At 33.5% G+C, this 18953-nt stretch overlaps 1 protein-coding gene across 1 annotated transcript in view; it reads right to left on the bottom strand.

Moving 5' to 3' along the window:
• LEKR1 (leucine, glutamate and lysine rich 1) overlaps positions 1-18953 on the bottom strand; it is a 165717-nt gene that overhangs the window by 78147 nt on the left and 68617 nt on the right. The window contains exons 5-6 of the mRNA XM_081828457.1: positions 18261-18436; positions 8897-9082 (exon numbers count right to left, since the gene is read on the bottom strand). Of these exons, the coding sequence (XP_081684583.1) occupies positions 8897-9082; positions 18261-18436 (362 nt within the window). The remainder of the gene's footprint in view (positions 1-8896; positions 9083-18260; positions 18437-18953) is intronic.

The following is an 18953-nucleotide window of genomic DNA, read 5'->3' as shown; positions in this document are numbered from 1 at the left end:
CCAACATCTGTCGTTTCCTGACTTGTTAATTTTAGCCATTCTGACTGGTGTGAGGTGGTATCTCATTGAGGTTTTGATTTGGATTTCCCTGATGCCAAGTGATGTTGAGAACTTTTTCATGTGTCTGTTGGCCATTTGGATGTCGTCTTTGCAGAAATGTCTATTCATATCTTCTGCCCATTGCTTGATTGGATTCTTTGTTCTTTGGGTGTTGAGTTTGATAAGTTCTTTATAGATTTTGGATACTAGCCCTTTATCTGATATGTCATTTGCAAATATCTTCTCCCATTCTGTTGGTTGTCTTTTGGTTTTGTTGACTGTTTCCTTTGCTGTGCAAAAGCTTTTTATCTTGATGGAGTCCCAATAGTTCATTTTTGCCCTTGCTTCCCTTGCCTTTGGCGATGTGTCCAGGAAGAAGTTGCTGCAGCCGAGGTCGAAGAGGTTGCTGCCTGTGTTCTCCTCAAGGATTTTGATGGAGTCCTGTCTCACATTTAGGTCTTTCATCTATTTTGAGTCTATTTTTGTGTGTGGTGTAAGGAAATGATCTTTACATATAAATAATTTTTCCTCTTCTGCTATTTCCCAAGCATAGACTCTCAAGAAGGAGATTACTTGATCACAAACATTTCTGTGGGTTATAAAAATACATAATTTTTGTCATCAAGAGAAAGGAAACTTTATCATTAAAGTCTTTATACTAGTTTTTTTAAAAGGCAAATTTTTTAATTATTAGTGATCAAGCATTTTGTGCTTATTTATTATATTTCCTGTATTTGTTTCTGTTTTTCAACCATTTGCCTATGTGGGGTCTTGGGAGTTTTCACACATAGTGAAATAAATTCTTTGTATGGTATGGATAGTAACTCTTTCCATACCACATATGATACACACATTTTTTGTCCATCTATTTTTAGGTTGTTTGGCAGTTTTTAAAGTCAGAGATTTTATATTTTTTATAGGCAAAATCTATCTTACCCTTTGTAATTTTTAAAGTGTTGCTTTGGATAAGTTCTGTATCCTTTTTTTGGTACTAGTTTTTCCTATTATTTTTTTCTTACTTAATTTGAGGTTGATTTTGGAGTATTTGATTTATTTTGTTTTAGTTATCCCTATACCACTTACCACATAATTTTTCTTTTCCCCATGTTAATAATGATCCTTACCTTAAAATCTGATTCACCTTCTGAATTTGCTATTTTTTTAAATTTAATTCTATTGTTATGTTAGTCACCATACAATACATCATTAGTTTTTGATGTAGTGATCCATGATTCATTGTTTTCCTATAACACCCAGTGCTCCATGCAGTACGTGCCCTCCTTAATACCCATCATCCGGCTAACCCATCCCCCTTCCCCCCTCCCCTGTAAAACCCTCAGTTTGTTTCTCGGATCCATAGTCTCTCATGGTTCGTCTCCCCCTCCGATTTCCCCCCCTTCATTTTTTCCTTTCCTTCTCCTAATGTCCTCCATGCTATTTCTTATGTTCCAAAAATAAGTGAAACCATATGATAACTGACTTTCTCTGCTTGACTTATTTCACTTAGCATAATCTCCTCCAGTCCATCCATGTTGATGTAAAAGTTGGGTATTCATCCTTTCTGATGACTGAGTAATATTCCATTGTATATATGGACCACATCTTCTTTATCCATTCATCTGTTGAAGGGCATCTCGGCTCTTTCCACAGTTTGGCTATTGCAGACATTGCTGCTATGAACATTGGGGTGCATATGTCCCTTCTTTTCACTACATCTGTGTTTTGGGGTAAATACCCAGGAGTGCAGTTGCTGGGTCATAGGGTAGCTCTATTTTTAATTTTTTTCAAGAACCTCCACACCGTTTTCCAAAGTGGCTGTACCAACTTGCATCCCCACCAACAGTATAAGAGGGTTCCCCTTTCTCCACAACCTCTCCAACATTTGTTGTTTTTTGCCTTGTCAATTTTTGCCATTCTAACTGGTATAAGGTGGTATCTCAATGTGGTTTTGATTTGAATTTGCTATTCTGTTCTAAAAATATACATTGCCATTTTTTAAAACTGCAACATACTCCTATAATAACATATTCTAAATATGCTAGGGCTAGGTGGCCAAACGTGGTTCTTACTTTTCAGACTATTTTTAAAATATATTTTGCCCAAGATCTGACCCAAGAACAATTGACACCAAGGAACAGAAGCAATGAGAATTCATTCCAAGATCAACCAGTATTCAGGACCAGAGAAGTAGGTGGGGAGGTTAGGTAATATTATATATGTTATAGTTTCTTAAAAGAATATAAGATATCACATTCTCTAATGTTTTACTGTTCTTCTAAGAAATCATAATAGTCAAAGAAACTGCTTATTTTCTAAGCCAGGTTAAAAGGATGAGATAAAAGAGAGGCAAGAATGATAGTCTTTGTTTTGAAGGAAACTTGCACTTTTTTTTTTTTTTTCTGGAGAAGGGGGGGTGGTGTGGGGAACAAGGGCAGGGGCAGAGGGAGAGGGAGAGAGTCTCAAGCAGACTCCACACTGAGCGCAGAGCCCAATGCAGGGCTCAATCACACAACCCTGAAATCATGACCTGAGCCAAAACCAGGAGTCAGATGCTCAACCAATTGCGCCACCCAGGTGCCCCAAAACCTTGCATTTTGAAGAAAGTTATTTATAAGTATGAAATGCATATTTTAGCAAATGTATCTTAAATTTGTCTTCCTCTTTTAAGCCTAAAATAAGTAGCATGGCATTTAGAGTTTTATTTTATTTATGACTTTATTTAATTTTATAAATAGGTAATACACTTAGGTGATTCAAAATATTTTTTTAAATATCATACAGTTGAAATTGTTACATTGACATTCATAATATAAATAGGCCTATAATATTTCCTTCTTTTAATATCTTTGTCTGATTTTGGTAACAGTGTTGCCTTGGCCTTGTAGATTGAGTTGGGAAATAGTCCCCAGTTTTCAGTTGTTTAGAAAATACTGTATCAAATTAAGATCTTTTATTCCGTGAAAGTTGGTAGAACTTACTTGCAAAAAAAATTTAGGGCGCCTGGGTGGCTCAGTTGGTTAAGCGACTGCCTTCGGCTCAGGTCATGATCCTGGAGTCCCGGGATCGAGTCCCGCATCGGGCTCCCTGCTCAGCAGGGAGTCTGCTTCTCCCTCTGACCCTCCTCCCTCTCATGCTCTCTGTATCTCATTCTCTCTGTCTCAAATAAATAAATAAAATCTTTAAAAAAAAAAAATTTGGTCATTTCTCTGTGAGAAGACATTGCTCCAATTTCTTTAATAGTTATAGGACCATTTAACTGCTTTGAGTCTTGGTAAGATATATTTTTCTAATAGTATGTCTATTTCATTTAAGATTTCAAAGTTGTTGGTGTAAGGTTGTTAACAGCATCCACTTTTATTTTTTTACTCTTTATCTGTAGTCATTGCCCCTCTTTCATTGCTTATATTTTTCATTTGTGTTTTCTCTCATCTTCTGATCAAACAGCCAAAGGTCTACTTTGTTGGTTTAAAAAAATATCAATGCTTTATTTTGCTGATCATCTTTACCATCTCTTTGTTTTCTACCTCACTGACTGCTGCTCTTATTTTTATTATTTTTTTGTTCTACGTTCTTTGAGTTTGTTTTTTCCTTCTTATATGACTATTTAAAGCTATACATCTCCCTCAAAACACCTCTTTGGCTGTATCCCATGAGTTTTGATATATAGTGTTTTTAATGTCATTCTTTAGATATTTTACATTCATTATAATTTCTGCTTAAACCCAAAAGTTATTCTGCAGTGTATTTCTGTAAAACTGTGAATGAGACAAGGATGCCCACTATTACTCTTCTATTCAAGATTATATATGAAGTCCCAGCCAGTACATGTGTGTCATGAACCAAGGATTATGAGTGATCCAACTGAGGCCCAATGGAAAAAAAAAGAAAAAACCAGAGAAAGAAAAATCTAACAAAAGCTTTCAGGAAAAAGAATGAGTTACCTCTAAAGGAAAAAGGATCAGAGCTACAGTAGACTTCTCATTTGCATTACTAAAAGCTAGAAGTCAGAGCATCTATAGTCTACTGAGAGGAAAGAACCCAAGAATCTTACACTTAGCTGAGATACACTTATATCCATCAAGCTGAGAATTACATTTTGTATTTCTAAGGAACATTTATAACCCTGATCATGTACACAACATAAAGGAAAGCTTAACAAATTCAAAAAGGTATTATAAGTCACATTTAGTCAGAATACCCCCACATTAAATAAATAATAAGTAACTCCTTCCCCAAATAATTAACTATTGAGAAATTAAGAAATATACTCCTAGATAACCCTTTCACCAAAGAAAAAAATTAGAAATTAGAGTATTTAGATAGCACTGAAAAGGAGAATAATTCATATTAAAAATATGACAGAGAAAATTTTACTCAAGGGAAAACTTATTCCCTTAAATGTCTCTATTATTAAACAAAAAAGGATGAGAAATAAAAGAACTAAGTACTCCCTTCAGAAGTCTGAAAAATAAAAACATACAAACAAAACAAAAAGAAACTAGGGATAGGAAATTAATAAATATAGAAGCAAAAAGTTAATGTTATGGAAAATAAAAGTAATGGAAAGCATAAAAAAAATACAAAGGCTAGTTCTTTGAAAAGACTAAAAAAACAAAGGCTTCGCAAGCTTGATAAATAATAAAAGATAAAGCAAAAATAGACAAGATTAAAAATCAGAAACCAGGCCTAGCCACAGATAGAGGAAATATTTAAAAATAAGAGCACTTATGATATTCACTTAATTTTAATGCAAAACTCTGATAAAATTAGTGCCCCCTAATAAAGAAACATTTATAAACCAATCTCACTTATTAATATACATGTACCAAATTTATAAATAAAATATAACCATGTAGGAAATGATATATTTAAAAAGTAAATGATGTAGGGCTTATTCCAAGAGACCAAAGAAATTCAGGGAATTCAATAATACTAATCCATTTTACCAGTTAGTTAAAGGGGAAAAAATACTATTATATCAATAGATGCTGAAAGGCATTTAACAAAATCCAAAAGCATTTCACATAAAACATCTAAGTAAAATTGGAATAGAAGTAAAACGGTTAATTAAAAATAAATATTTACCAAAAACATCAAATATAATCCCAAGTGACAAAACACCAAATAATTTCAATTAAAATCAGGAAGTAGATGTGGATGCTCAATGTCATCATTATTATTTAACACAGTTTCAGTTCAAATGAACTTAAAAAGATATGAACAAGACAAGAAAATAAAATAACAGATATAAACCCTGGAAAAAATAGATGAACTCTTTTTCAGGGGTGTTGGAGCAGGTGATATAACTGTAGAAAATCCAAGAGATACTAGTAAAAAACTACTAGAATTAATATGAGGATTTTATAAAGTCGATGGATATAAGACAAATACACAAAAACCAATAGTCTTTCTTTATTCTATCAACAAATACCAAGATTTCCAATCTTCTTCCATCCTCTTAATTAAAACTGCTCTTCTTCCTAAAGCCCTGAAAACTGATGCTGGACAACTTGAGGGTAGCTTCAAAGAAACTGCCACAAAACTCATGTATAGACAATCTTTGTGCCTGTTGCACTACGGGCCATTCAAAAGGATCACCAGAGACATTTAAATTACAAACCAGAAAAATTCATCTGATTCCCATGGCCTGATCCCAGTCTGTCTGAGGATGCTTCAAACCTGAGATCTGGAAATCTCTCTGGCAGTACTGGAGACTCAGACACTGGGTTTGTAATTTGCTCCAACCACGAACTTATATTTTTCTTTTGTTTCCATAAAAGTGCCTCTTGTTATCTGATTGCTTGCTAAACAATGATGTATGTTTACATTTACCTGCCATTTACCAGCTATATGATGGCTAACACCACCTGCTCCACAATTAAGGCCTTAAGTGACTCTCAAAATAGCATTACATTATTAAACACTGAAATAACTCATTCATAAAGCAGTTCTCCAAAATAAAATGGCATTAGATATTTTAACTGCTGCACAGGGTGAACACGTGCCATCATAAAAACAGAATGCTATGTATATATTACAGATTATCACAAAAATGTAACAGAATTGCTAAAAGATATAAATATTAAAATTGGCATTTTAAACAATCCCTCCCTTTCAAGATTGGATAAATTCCTGGACTGGAGGAGGATTTTAGCCAACTATCAAAGGTCTCTTTATTGGGCTTCTTTTTCTCATAATAATTTTAATCACATTTCGCTGTTTTTTTCCAATGTTTCTCCACCTGGTGCCAAGACTCCTTCACTGTCATAAGATCAAGCTGACAGATGACCCTTTCTACTCAAGGAGATTTCATATATGTTGTCTACCTTGGATTCAGCTGTCTCTGCCTTTCATAACGCCTACATCCCCAACTGACTAATGTTGACCCCGAGGTAGGGACATCTCTACGCCCCTATTCATCAGGGAAAAGTTACAGAAGATAAAACCTTTCGCCCTCAGCAACCTTAAAAATTTAAATCAAAACTGTTCAGGGGATAAATGATGAGGAGAACAAAGGCAAGAGAAATGCAGCTAAAATAGTCTCCTTACAACTTGCAGGTCACTGATAAATCCGAGACATGCAGAGTGTGACATTCCTCAAGGAATTCATGGCTGCCGTACTGTTGATGTTTCATTGAAGACTAAAAGCAACCTTATCTTAATAATAGCTAGCCCTCCAAGATCCTGGAGACCTTGCTTTTAACATGCACAAATTCCTTAGAGACTATCCCTAACTCCCATTAACTAAAGGGTATATAACCCGTTAGTCCTCACAATCCCAGTGCAGCTCTTTCTGCCCATGGTCCTGTCCCTGTACTATAATAAAAACACTTTTTTGCACCAAAAAAATCCAAAAACAAAAACAAATATCAAGAAGCTGAAATAGAGAAAATAGTCCATTTATAGTAGATGCAAAACCATGATAGTCATAAACTTAACAAGAATGACAAAGAAACATATTCAAATAAAACTATGAAATCATTTGAAAACAAATTTAAAGAAATGAAAGGACATATTATATTCTTGAATGAGAAGACTTTGATAATATTAAAAAGACTTACTACCACTAAAATGTCAATTCTCCAAAATTTACTATATAAATATAATGCAATTCCAGCTAGAATCCCTGTTAGGATTAGAATTAAATGAATTACCTTAATGTTTATGTGGAAGAATAACTGCTTATGAATATGTAGAGAAAAACTTTACTAGGTACCTATTTAGAGTCTTTGGATTAGAAGTAAATAAAAGATCTTAAAAAGTTCAAATGAAAGAATAACTCCTCCAAATATATATTTAAAAAGAACAGCGGAGAGAGAAAAGACTTACCAGCTTTGAGAATATGCTATTACATCACTATATTCAAATGAATATGTATCAGTGGTATATTAAATAAATCAGTGGAACAGAAGACAGAACATAGTAATCAATGCTAGCATACATAAAATTTTAACATATGACAGATGATAGTTCTATTCAGTGGAAAGGATGGATTATTTAATACATAATACTGATACAACTGGTTATCCATTTGGAAAGAATAAAACTAGATCCCCACATCTCACACCATATAAAAAATAAATCTTACCTGTATTAATGACTTAAATGTAGGAAAACTCAGGAGACTATCTGTGCAATTTAAGGATGGGAGGCACTATTTTAACCAAAACTAACCCAAAATAATAAAAGACAGTAATTTGATCATAACAAAATGAAAAACTTTGATATGGTGAAATTTACCATAAAAAGTCAACAAATTATATGTTAGAAAAAAAAGAATATAAATAATTACTATACTTATAAACTGCTTTTAAAAATTATCAAGGAAAATTCCAGTAACGCAATAGAAAATTGGCAAAATCTATAAATAGGCAATCCACAGAAGGGAAAATTAAAATGTCTGGTATCTGCTCCAAGTTCATGTAATGAATCCTATTTTCCATTCCAATACCAGTTTCTTTCCAGATTTCCTAGTCTGTGGTATGTTCCCACTCCCAAGAAAAGAGGTTCAGAAGTCATCTGTGACTTCCTTCTCTCCCTGGCTACTCAGTCAGGTGTTTATCTCCCTAGTCCTGAGTAGTCTGCTCAATCCTGATTCTGTCTTAGCTTTCCCATTGTGGCCATAAAGAGGACCAAGGCGACATACTGGGACAAGCATGAGTCCTGCAATCTGACTAGGTTTGCTTTCACTCCCTGCCATTTACCAGCTATGTGAAAACAGGCATGTTAACCTTTCTAGGCTATTTTCTCTCCTCTGCAAGATGGGATAATTATACCTGTTTTTCATGGTCACTGTGGGAATTGACAGAAGTAATTTAAATACAGTGCACATTAGGACCTAAAATATGTTAGTTCCCTTTCTACTTCAGTTTCTTACAGTTAGTCTAGGCCTGGGTTACCAGCAAAGATAGTTTCTAAATGGCTACTTGGATCCAATTGCTTGATGTTTGGAACACCTCCAATCACTGCTAATAGCTCATTTTGCTAAAACACTGCTTGTATTATATCATTCTCCAGATTACCAATTTTCAACGATTCCTACTGCCTCTAGGGAAAAGTACAAATTCCATAGCCTTAGTGCCAAGACACTTAATTCATCTGAGGTAGAAATTTTTAAAACTTTGCCCAAGGTGCCCAAAACACAATTTTTAATATTTTCATTTGGGAAAATGAAAGAGTATATTCACTTAAGTCTCATCACTCTAGCAGAATGGGAAGGGAAGATAGTAAACACTGATCACAGACACAGTTATTGACATAGTCACTAATAATCAGGCATATTTGTAACACAAACTAATTAAAGCAAGATTTTATTATGGCTAGTTGCTAACAGCAGCAAAAAATAATTCTCTTTTACCTAGTACTTCTTTTTGCAAGTCATAGCATCTGGTTTGCAAGTTTACTTCCTGTTGTTTGGATGTCTGAATCTGCTGAGACCTCAACATGGCTGCATCTGACAACAATTTCAGATTTTTCATTTCCTCTTCAAGGCATATCTTATTTCTCTGGGACACTGTCAAACTTTTCTTTAGTATCTCTATTTCTGTAAGGAAAATGTAAAGTTTACAAATAGACAAAATTGAATCATAAATCATTTCCCCATAGAATGATTATTTCCTTTTAGAAAATTAATAGTTGAGAGTTAAGATGACTTCTGTGTCAGCATAATGACACCTAACCAAAAAAATTTAAGTTTAGTAGTTATTCTGAAAAAATAAGAAAAACAATTATATTGCTAAATGATGTATGAAAACTTTTAGTTTAGCCTTTAAATTGTATTAAATGGCAATCCATCTTGCTTTTCAAATATTCACATAAATGAACACAATATCTGCATAATGTTCTGAGTTTTATTGAAATTAAATTGTTTTCTTGACAACATGATTCAGAAAAGTAAATTTAAATGTGCTAGCATGAGCTGGTTGGGTGGCATTTCTAGGAGAGTAACTAGGGTACATTCTATACAAATTATGAAGAAAGGCAGCAGGGATGGAGAGGAATAAAATGATGCAGTGTCTAAAACTAATAAATTTATGGGCAGAAAATATTAGTTAATATACCTTAATGATTCTAATAATACTCTGTGGCCTCAAAATGAGACCAGAATTTCATTATAGCAATCACTTGTCATTATTCTATCTACTTAGATTAAGCTTAATAAAAATATGCCTTCATAGCATTATGTATATTTAAATGTGCTAATTTTATATAATTTTGTGAGAAATGCATGGAGCATACTATCCTTCAGAATAATTATCAAGCTCTCCCTTAATCAGTCTCTTCACTACTGTCTTAAACCAGTATTAAAACATTTAAAGAACCAAACAATAATGATAAAATACCATAAAATTTGTACAACCACAATTAATTTGAATTGATGAGGATATGATCTACGTGCAAATCTGGATAGTCTGCTTTTTCAGATAGTTCACTTGGAATCCCCTTCCTTGGTTAGCTTATCCTGGGCCATGTGATGGGTTTAGCACGTGACTGGGTATCAGAGGAGTTTGTCTTGGACTTGGAGCCACCACAGCAGAAATAGCAGCCACAGGGGCGAATGAAAACCAGAATCAGAGATCCATAAAACAGACATGGCAGCAGAGGCAACATGGCTGGTAAGTCGTTACAGGAGAAGTAAAGTGGTAGGCTAGACAGAGCACAGGGAAGAGCACATGCCTTAAAGGATGGTGATGATTAGGATTACAAATGTGGTCCAAGGAGAGAAAAGCAAAATGTCTTTCTGTGGGTGAAGAGTATGTCTGGAAGAAAACATGACCTTTAAGACAGATCTAGGGCATGAGGACAAGGGGTCTAGCATCTTCTTCACTTTTAATTATTGCTCAAAATGGAAAACCTGGTGGGGTGCCTGGGTGGCTCAGTCAGTTAAGTGTCTACCTTCAGCTCAGGTCATGATCCTGGCGTCCTAGGATCGAGCCCCACATTGGGTTCCCTGCTCAATGGCGAGTCTGCTTCTCCCTCTGCCCCTCACCCCACTCGTGCTCTCTGTCTCAAGTAAATAAAATCTTTTTTTAAAAAAAGGAAAACCTGGATAAATAAACTGACAGAGACCAAATAAGTAAGGTTCTACTATATTCCAATGATTACTTTACATGGAAATCTTTTTCCTAGGAATAACTATATGCTTCTAAATACTTATGGATATGTACCCATTTGTACAAGGAAAACAGATAACACACTAGTGCATAAAATTTTAAAAGAAGAGAGTTTTAAAAAATATGGAGGTTGCGGTTTTTCTTCACGCCTAAAGAGTCTTGGGTATTTCTGTATCCATAAAGGTGGCTCCTTGTGCTGAATAAATTGTATCATATCCTAATCATATCTGTCTATGTTTAAGTCAAAATGACACTGCAGAGGAGCCTGCACATGCTGTCACCTATTTTTCATTTGCCAGAATGATACTGCTTAGGTTAGCAGGCTGACTCTGTAAGTGTACACTACTATCTGTCTCTAAAATAACTACTCATGTCAACATGACTTTCTGACATTAAAAGAATAAGAATCTGCAATACAAATTTATTTGTGAAATATATTCTAACACATGGAGAAGTACAGCAAGATTTCCAAACTAACGGGAGCTGTGTTTCTGTCATGGAATTAGGAGAGTAAACTCAATGAATTAGGAGAGAATTAACTCACCCTTGGCAAATTACGCATCCCTTCTTGTTTGGCAATCCTACTGTCAAATATTCAATCCTACACTCATCATTCTACAACTTCATATCTGTCAGTCATGTGTCCCAATTTGGAGTTCAGAAGTTATGATCTCCACCAGGTTAACCTATTCTGGTCATTGTACCCACCTTGTGTTTTCCCTGTCTCAGCACCCCCATGGAGAAGGTCCTCCTAACCTCATTCATTTGGCCTGCCACTGCCCACATGCTACCACGGCCTGGAAATCTTTTCTGACCCAATCTGGAAGTGACTTAGATCTTCCTAGAACTTGCTCTAATTTACACCATTTTTTACTGCACTGATCATATGTATACGTATGATCTACTATTAGACCATAAGTTATTTTAGGTCAGAGATAATATCTTAATTTTTATTCCACCCATAATTATTACCAATGATGTCCTAGAAATAACAGGAGCTCAACAGATAGTTACCAAATGAGTAAAGTCATTATCGAGCAAAACTTCTAAATAGTTTCTGATATACTAGTTGAATATCCTGAGTATTTTTTTTGTCTTACCTTACCTTCACTTCATAGGCAAGCATTTTGAGCCCCAGATTATTTAATGTCAGACTAGATAAGGCAAAAAAAACACATAAGCAATGTGTGTTTTAATAGGATAAGCAAATAGGCCTATTCTATCCCCAATTTCTTCAATTTTACAAAAAATGTGGACTACATTTCTAAACCTAATTCAGAACTTGAATTTTAAAAGTTCAAGAGCTATTCAATCAAGTTACTTTGAGAATGGAAGCAAATTAATTATACACTTAAAATATTCTACCTTTAGTGTGGTGATTCTACACTAAAAATATTTTTTCCTGAAATTTCTCTTATTAAAATAGGTGTGCTCTGGTTTAAGAAAACTTAATCTATGAACATTTGAACTTAAAAGTCTTGATTACATAAAGAGAAAGCCACTCATTAGAGGGGTAAGAAATATTTCACTCATATCTGCTATTCAATAATTAACATACTTTGTCAGCAAGAAAATATTAAACAATGCCTTTTCTAGGAATACTGTTTCTGTTTTGGACTTTGATTTTAAACCTAAATTTTAATGTGCAAATCTTTTAAAGTATCTTGAATAATATTGTGCAATGTTTATGTGGTTCATGATATTTATTAATTTGTTAGGGCTGCTGTAACAAAGTACCACAGACTGGGTAGCTTAAGCAACAGAGATTGCTTTTTTCACAGTTCTGGAGGCTAAAAAGTCTGAGATCAAGGAATCAGCTGGGTTGGTATCTTCTGAGGGCCACGAAGGATGGATCTCTTCCAGGCCTTTCTTCTTGGCTTGTAAATGGCCATCTTCTTCCTGTGTCTTCAAGACTCTTCCCTCTGTCTGTGTCTGTTTCCAAATTTCCTCTTTTTTTTTTTTTAGAAACACCAATCATATTAGATTAGAGCCCACCTACTTAAATTTATTTCTTTAAGGACCCTGACTCCAAATATAGTTATATTCTCAGGGATTGGGACTTCAATATATGAATTTGGGGGAGTGACAAAATTCAGCCAATAACACTACATTTTAGAATATAAATTAGCATTTAGATTGTGATTACAATATGCCAAAAATAAATGAGCACGTGTTGGACTAGAAGATAAAGTGGGAAAATGAAAACAATTATGTTAGGATAAAGGAATTAGGATTATGAATTAGGAGGTTATTTTAATAAAAATGTTTCATGTTTTTGTATCAACTTTTCAATTGAAGAACTATGCCATGCACAATCAACTCACCCCATAAGGATATATCCATGTAGATCACAAATAAAAGCTGGTATTTTAAAAAAAAAGTATTTATCATGTAAAATGCCTGTAATATTGTCAAAGTTTATAGCTAATATAGGTTTTTAGATCTAGACTAAGTATTATATAACGTTAGCTAATGTAAGTACAATTATTAGTATTAATCTTATATAATCAATTTCTGATTGATTATATAAAATCTTGGTAAGATTCTTCTGTTCTTCTTAGTCCTGTTAGCTTAGCCACATGGACTTAAAATTATTTTAGGTTATTATGTTTTTAGGAAACCTCTACAATTTTAGACATTCTAATAGATGCGTATTTCATTTCATAATGTTATAATTTTCATTTCCCTAATTGGCTAATGATGTTAAACAATTTTTCATGTGCCTTCTTCCATCTGCATATCCTCTTTGATGAAATTTTTGCTGATATAATTTGCCCATTTCCTAATGAGTCTGTTTATTTAAAACGTAGAGTTTTGAGACTTTTCATGTATTCTAGATAAAAGTCCTTTGTGTGGTCCACAAATATTTTTTCCTAATCTGTAACTTGCCTTTTCATCCTCTTAACAGGGTCTTTCACAGAGCAAAACTTAATTTTGTTGAGGTTCTATTTATCAAGTTTTCCTTTTATGTATCATGCTTTTAGTTCAAGTCTGAGAATATTAGGTCCTAAAGATTTTCTAGTTTTCTAGTTTCCTTTAGATCTATGATCCATTTTGAATTAATTTTTGTATAAGGTGAACGGTTTTGGTCAAGCGTTCTCTTTTTTTTTTTTGCCTATGGATAACCAATTACTCTAGTAATTACTCCAGTTACTCCACTGTCTCTGTTACTACTTTCAATCTGTTAAAAAAAAGGGGGGGCGGCTAGGCTATCCTTCCTCCACTGAACTGCTTGCTTACCTTTGTCAAAAATCAGTTTAGCATACTTATGTGGATCTAAATTTATACATATAAATATATTTAATATATTTATATTAATAAATATATTTATCAAATAAAGGGCTAGTATCCAAAATCTATAAAGAACTTATCAAACTCAACACCCAAAGAACAAATAATCCAGTCAAGAAATGGGCAGAAGACATGAACAGACATTTCTCCAGCTGGCCAACAGACACATGAAAAAATGCTCAACATCACTTGGCATTAAGGAAATACAAATCAAAACCACAATGAGATACCATCTCACACTGGTCAGAATGGCTAAAATTAAGTTAGGAAACGACAGATGTTGGCGGGGATGCGGAGAAAGGGGAACCCTCCCTACACTGTTAATGGGAATGCAAGCTGGTGCAGCCACTCTGGAAAACAGTATGGAGGTTCCTCAAAAAGTTGAAAATAGAGCTACCCTAGGACCCAGCAATTGCACTACTGGGTATTTACCCCAAAGATACAAATGTAGTGATCAAAAGGGGCATGTGCACCCCAATGTTTATAGCAGCAATGTCCACAATAGCCAAACTATGGAAAGAGCTGAGATGTCCATCGACAGATGAATGGATAAAAAAGATGTGGTGTGTATATATATATATATATGTATACACACACACACACACATATATATATACATACAGTAGAATACTATTCAGCCATCAAAGAAATGAAATCTTGTCATTTGCAATGACGTGGATAGAACTAGAGGGTATTATGATAAGTGAAATAAGTCAATCAGAGAAAGATAATTATCATATGATCTCACTGATATGTGGAATTTAAGAAACAAAACAGAGGATCATAGGGGAAGAGAGGAAAAAAATAAAACAAGATGAACCCAGAGAAGGAGACAAACCAAAAGAGACTCTTAATCATAGGAAACAACCTGAGGATTGCTGGCAGGGACGGGGATGGAGGGATGGGGTAACTGGGTGATGGACATTAAAGAGGGCATGTGATGTAATGAGCACTGGGTATTATATAAGACTGATGAATCACTGACCTTTACCTCTGAAACCAATAATACATTATATGTTAATTAATTGAATTTAAATTTAAAAATATATAAAAAAAGAAAAAATAAATAAATGGAATACCATACCATAAAAAATCAGTTCAGCCTATGCATGTGGGTCTAAATCTATATATAGAAATATATTAAAATATATATATATATTTTATATTAGTTATATATTAATAAATATATTTAAACTCTAAGAACATTAATTTTCTTCCCTTATTTAAGGCTACAAGCCTGCCACAAGGAACACTTCTTTAGGATAAATGTGTGGACATATGTTTTTACTTGCAGGGGGGCATCAATACCAAAGAGAAGAATTTCAAGGATCATTGGATATGTGTATAGCTTTATAAAAAATACCTGTCAGATCTTTTTTCAAAGTGGCTATAACATTTTATACTCTCACCTGTTTGCGTAAGAGTTCCAGTTGCTTTCCTTCCTCACCAACATCCACTGTTTTAAATCTTTTCATTTTAACCAATTTGGTGGGTATGTACTATTGACATTTGCATTTCCCTTTTGACCAATAACGTTGAGCACTTTTTCATGTCCTTATTGGTCATTTGTATGTGTTTCCTTGTAAAGTGTCTGCTTTTGGCCATTTTTGATTGGATTTTTTGGCCATTTTTGATTGGATTTTTTGTCCTTTTGTTACTGACTTGTTGGTGTTCTTTATGTAGGCTGGACAGCAGTTCTTTGTCACATTTTTTTTTTTTTTTTAGGTATTTTTTCTGTCTGTGGCTTACCTATTCATTTTCTTAACAGCATCTTTTGATGAATAGAAGTTTTTAATTTTGATAAAGTCTAACACATCAATTTTTGGTATTTTTCTTACTTCTATGCCCTATCCAATAAACCTTCATTTACTACCAATTCATGAAGACATTTTGCTCTATTTCTTCTTTGATAGTTTTAGCTTTTATATTTAGTTTTATGATTTATCTTGAATTAATTTCATGTACAATGTAATGAAGGAGTTGAGGTGTATTTTCCCATATGGGTATTTAGTTATTCTATTACAATTTGTTGAAAGACTTTCTTTCTCCCATTGGATTGTTTTGGCACATTTGTCAAAAGTGAAATAATCATACAAATAGGATCATTTACCTGGCTATTTTGTTCCAGTGATCTACTGATGATCCATATGCCATTATGCATATAAATCTTAGAGACAGGTGACATTAATTCTCCACTGTTTGGATACTTTTAAAAGAGTTACTTTTTAGTTTATTTATTATCTTTTTAGCTTTGTCTTTTTGTATTTTTTTTTTAGTGGTTGCTTTATGAGTTATATATCATTTTTAGTCTACATATATATATTGAATCATATCACATAAAATACAAAAAGAGTACAACCATTTGGGTCTATTTACTCCTTCTCTCCATCCTTTATGTTCTAGCTGTCATAAGTTAAATCAACATACTTTATAAAACCCACATATAATTCCTACTTTAAATAAGAATATACAATTTTTTTTTAAATTCAAAGGAAAAAAGTCTTTTTTCTTACCCATATTTATCACTTATGGTATATTTTAATCCATCCTAAGGGCCCTGAGGTTCTGTTCATTTTTTTTCAATGTTTATCTCTGTTCTTCAAAATGAACAATTTCTATTGATCTATCTTAAATTCACTGGTTCTTTTTTCTATAATCACAATATGCTATAGAAGTCTATCCAGTAAATTTTTATTTCAGATATTGTATTTTTCCATTCTTGAATATCCAATTTTTAATAGTTTTCTGCTGAGATATTCTGTTTTTTCACTCATTACTAGCTTATTTTCTTTATGTCATTAAACATAGTTAACAGCTAATTTGAAATCCTGGTTAGTTATTTCTATCATCTGGATCAACTCAGGGTTGATCTCTGCTGACTAATCTCTTGAGTATGGGCCATGTTTTCCTGTTTCTTCCCATACCAAGAAATTTGGGGTTGTATCCTGAACATTGGGGATGTTATGTTATGGAGACCCTGAATTCTGTTATGTTCCTCTAAAGGGTAGTGATTTTGACATTGTTTTATTTTAACAAGCAGTTAACTTGACTGAACTCAAACTGTAAAATATGTCTCCCCTTGGGTAAGCAGCAGCGAAAATATCAATTATTTTGGCCTTTGATGGGTTATTTCAAGTCTTCCCTGTGCACATGTATTTCAGGAATAGGCCAAAGATTTGGAAAGAGCTTATATGCAAACTCTGAGCTCTTCCTCTCTGATCACCTCTTTTCTGGAATATTCTTTCTCAGAGGCTGCCTTAATCTATGTCCTCCAATCTTCAAGCCAAAAGACTATAGATTTATATCAGAGTTTTAGCTTCCCTGCATGGAACACACTGTACCCTGCTCTCAACCTAATAGCCTTAAACAAACAAACAAAAATAAAAACCAAACCCCAGGGAATTCACCCAGTTCCATTCTCTTCTTTTAACTAAAAAAAATTCATAGCCTTTAAAAAAAATATGTCAGTTTTAGGTTCATAGTAAAATTAAGCAGAAAGTACAGAGAATTTCCATATAAATTCTGTCTTCACACATGCATAGCCTCTTCCATCATCAAAATCCTGCACCAGAGTGGGACATTTCTTATAATCAATGAACCTACACTCACACATCATATTTGCCCCCAAATCCTTAGTTTATATTAGGATTCACTCTTGGTGTTTACATTCTATGGGTTTTAACAAATGTATAATGACATGTATCCACCATTATAGTATCATACAAAGTATTTTCATTGCTCTAAGAATCTTCCATGCTCAACCTATTCTTCCCCTTCCACATTGGCAAAAACATATTTCTTTACTATATCTATAGTTTTACCCTTTGCAGAATGTCATTTAGTTAGAATCATATAGTATGTAGCCTTTTCAGATTGGCATCTTTCACTTAGTAATATGCATTCTTTCAATATTTGACATTCCCTATGTTATGTGCTTGGTTTTGGTCACTCTCCAGTGTTTTTAAGTAGTTATTCTGTCCAGAATTTATCAGTTATCTGAGGAAAGGCTGATCCGATATGAAATACTAAATCATGAATAGAAGAAAAAGTTTTAAAATACAAATTGGTACATTTAACAGTAATAAACAGACTTCTGGTCACAGCTCAAGATAGATGTATCATGGTTTATTTTAGATCAGCCTATAATTATTGAATTTTAGGGTTCAAATAAGTCATAATGGTCAGCTAGTTTACCAGCCAACAACAAATTTAAAAGTTGATCATAAGTTCCATCACATAAAATGAAGGATTATTTCATTACTTATAATGTACCATATAGCAAAAAAAAAGATTACATTCTAAATATACACAACAAACCTGTCAAGGCTGTTTCACTTATGGATTTAATTTGTAGAAAAACTTCTCCTTTCAGTGAAGTCCAGTTTTGAAAATTATCATATACTTCATTTTTAATACTGGTTAGCTCTCTTTTAGTAAAAGTAAGTAATGAAAGAGTCTTATTCCAGAAATATCTGTACTCCACCAATCTTTGACTGTAAAATAGTTTAAAAAATTAGGAATTGTAAAAATAGCAAGCATTATAACAAATATTTCTTTGAAAAAATGGTTTTCTTTGAAAAATGGTTTGAGAATGACCATATAATCTACTGTCTACATGGAGACAATTTTGAATGTAAAAGGAGGTGCTATTTGTATTTTGCTGAGATGACAGATATAAACTGGAACTATCCTAGGAAAACTGAGGTATATGGTCACCCCAACTCATTTCCATTATTTTAACTATAAAGAAAGACAGCTAACTTTTTCATACACATTAATTCAATTAATGTTTTAAATTCATTCAACAGTAAATACTTAGTGAAGAAAATTAGGTCAAAGTGACTTAATCACAGAGCCAAAATGAAAATCTCAGATTCTTAGACAGTATTCTTGCTACATACCATGGTTCTCCAGGCTGTATAAAACCTGGGGTGATAAAGAATACCTTTTAAAGTGATTGATCTAGTGCTCTTGCTTCATGAAATGTCACAGTTCAAAAGTAATCAAAGA

The sequence above is a fragment of the Leptonychotes weddellii genome, chromosome 1 (assembly GCF_054177405.1).
Source record: "Leptonychotes weddellii isolate Sample4059 chromosome 1, ASM5417740v2, whole genome shotgun sequence".
Lineage (NCBI taxonomy): Eukaryota > Metazoa > Chordata > Mammalia > Carnivora > Phocidae > Leptonychotes > Leptonychotes weddellii.
The sequence above is the reverse complement of the archived record's forward strand: the minus strand, read 5'-3'. Positions and strand labels throughout refer to the sequence as shown.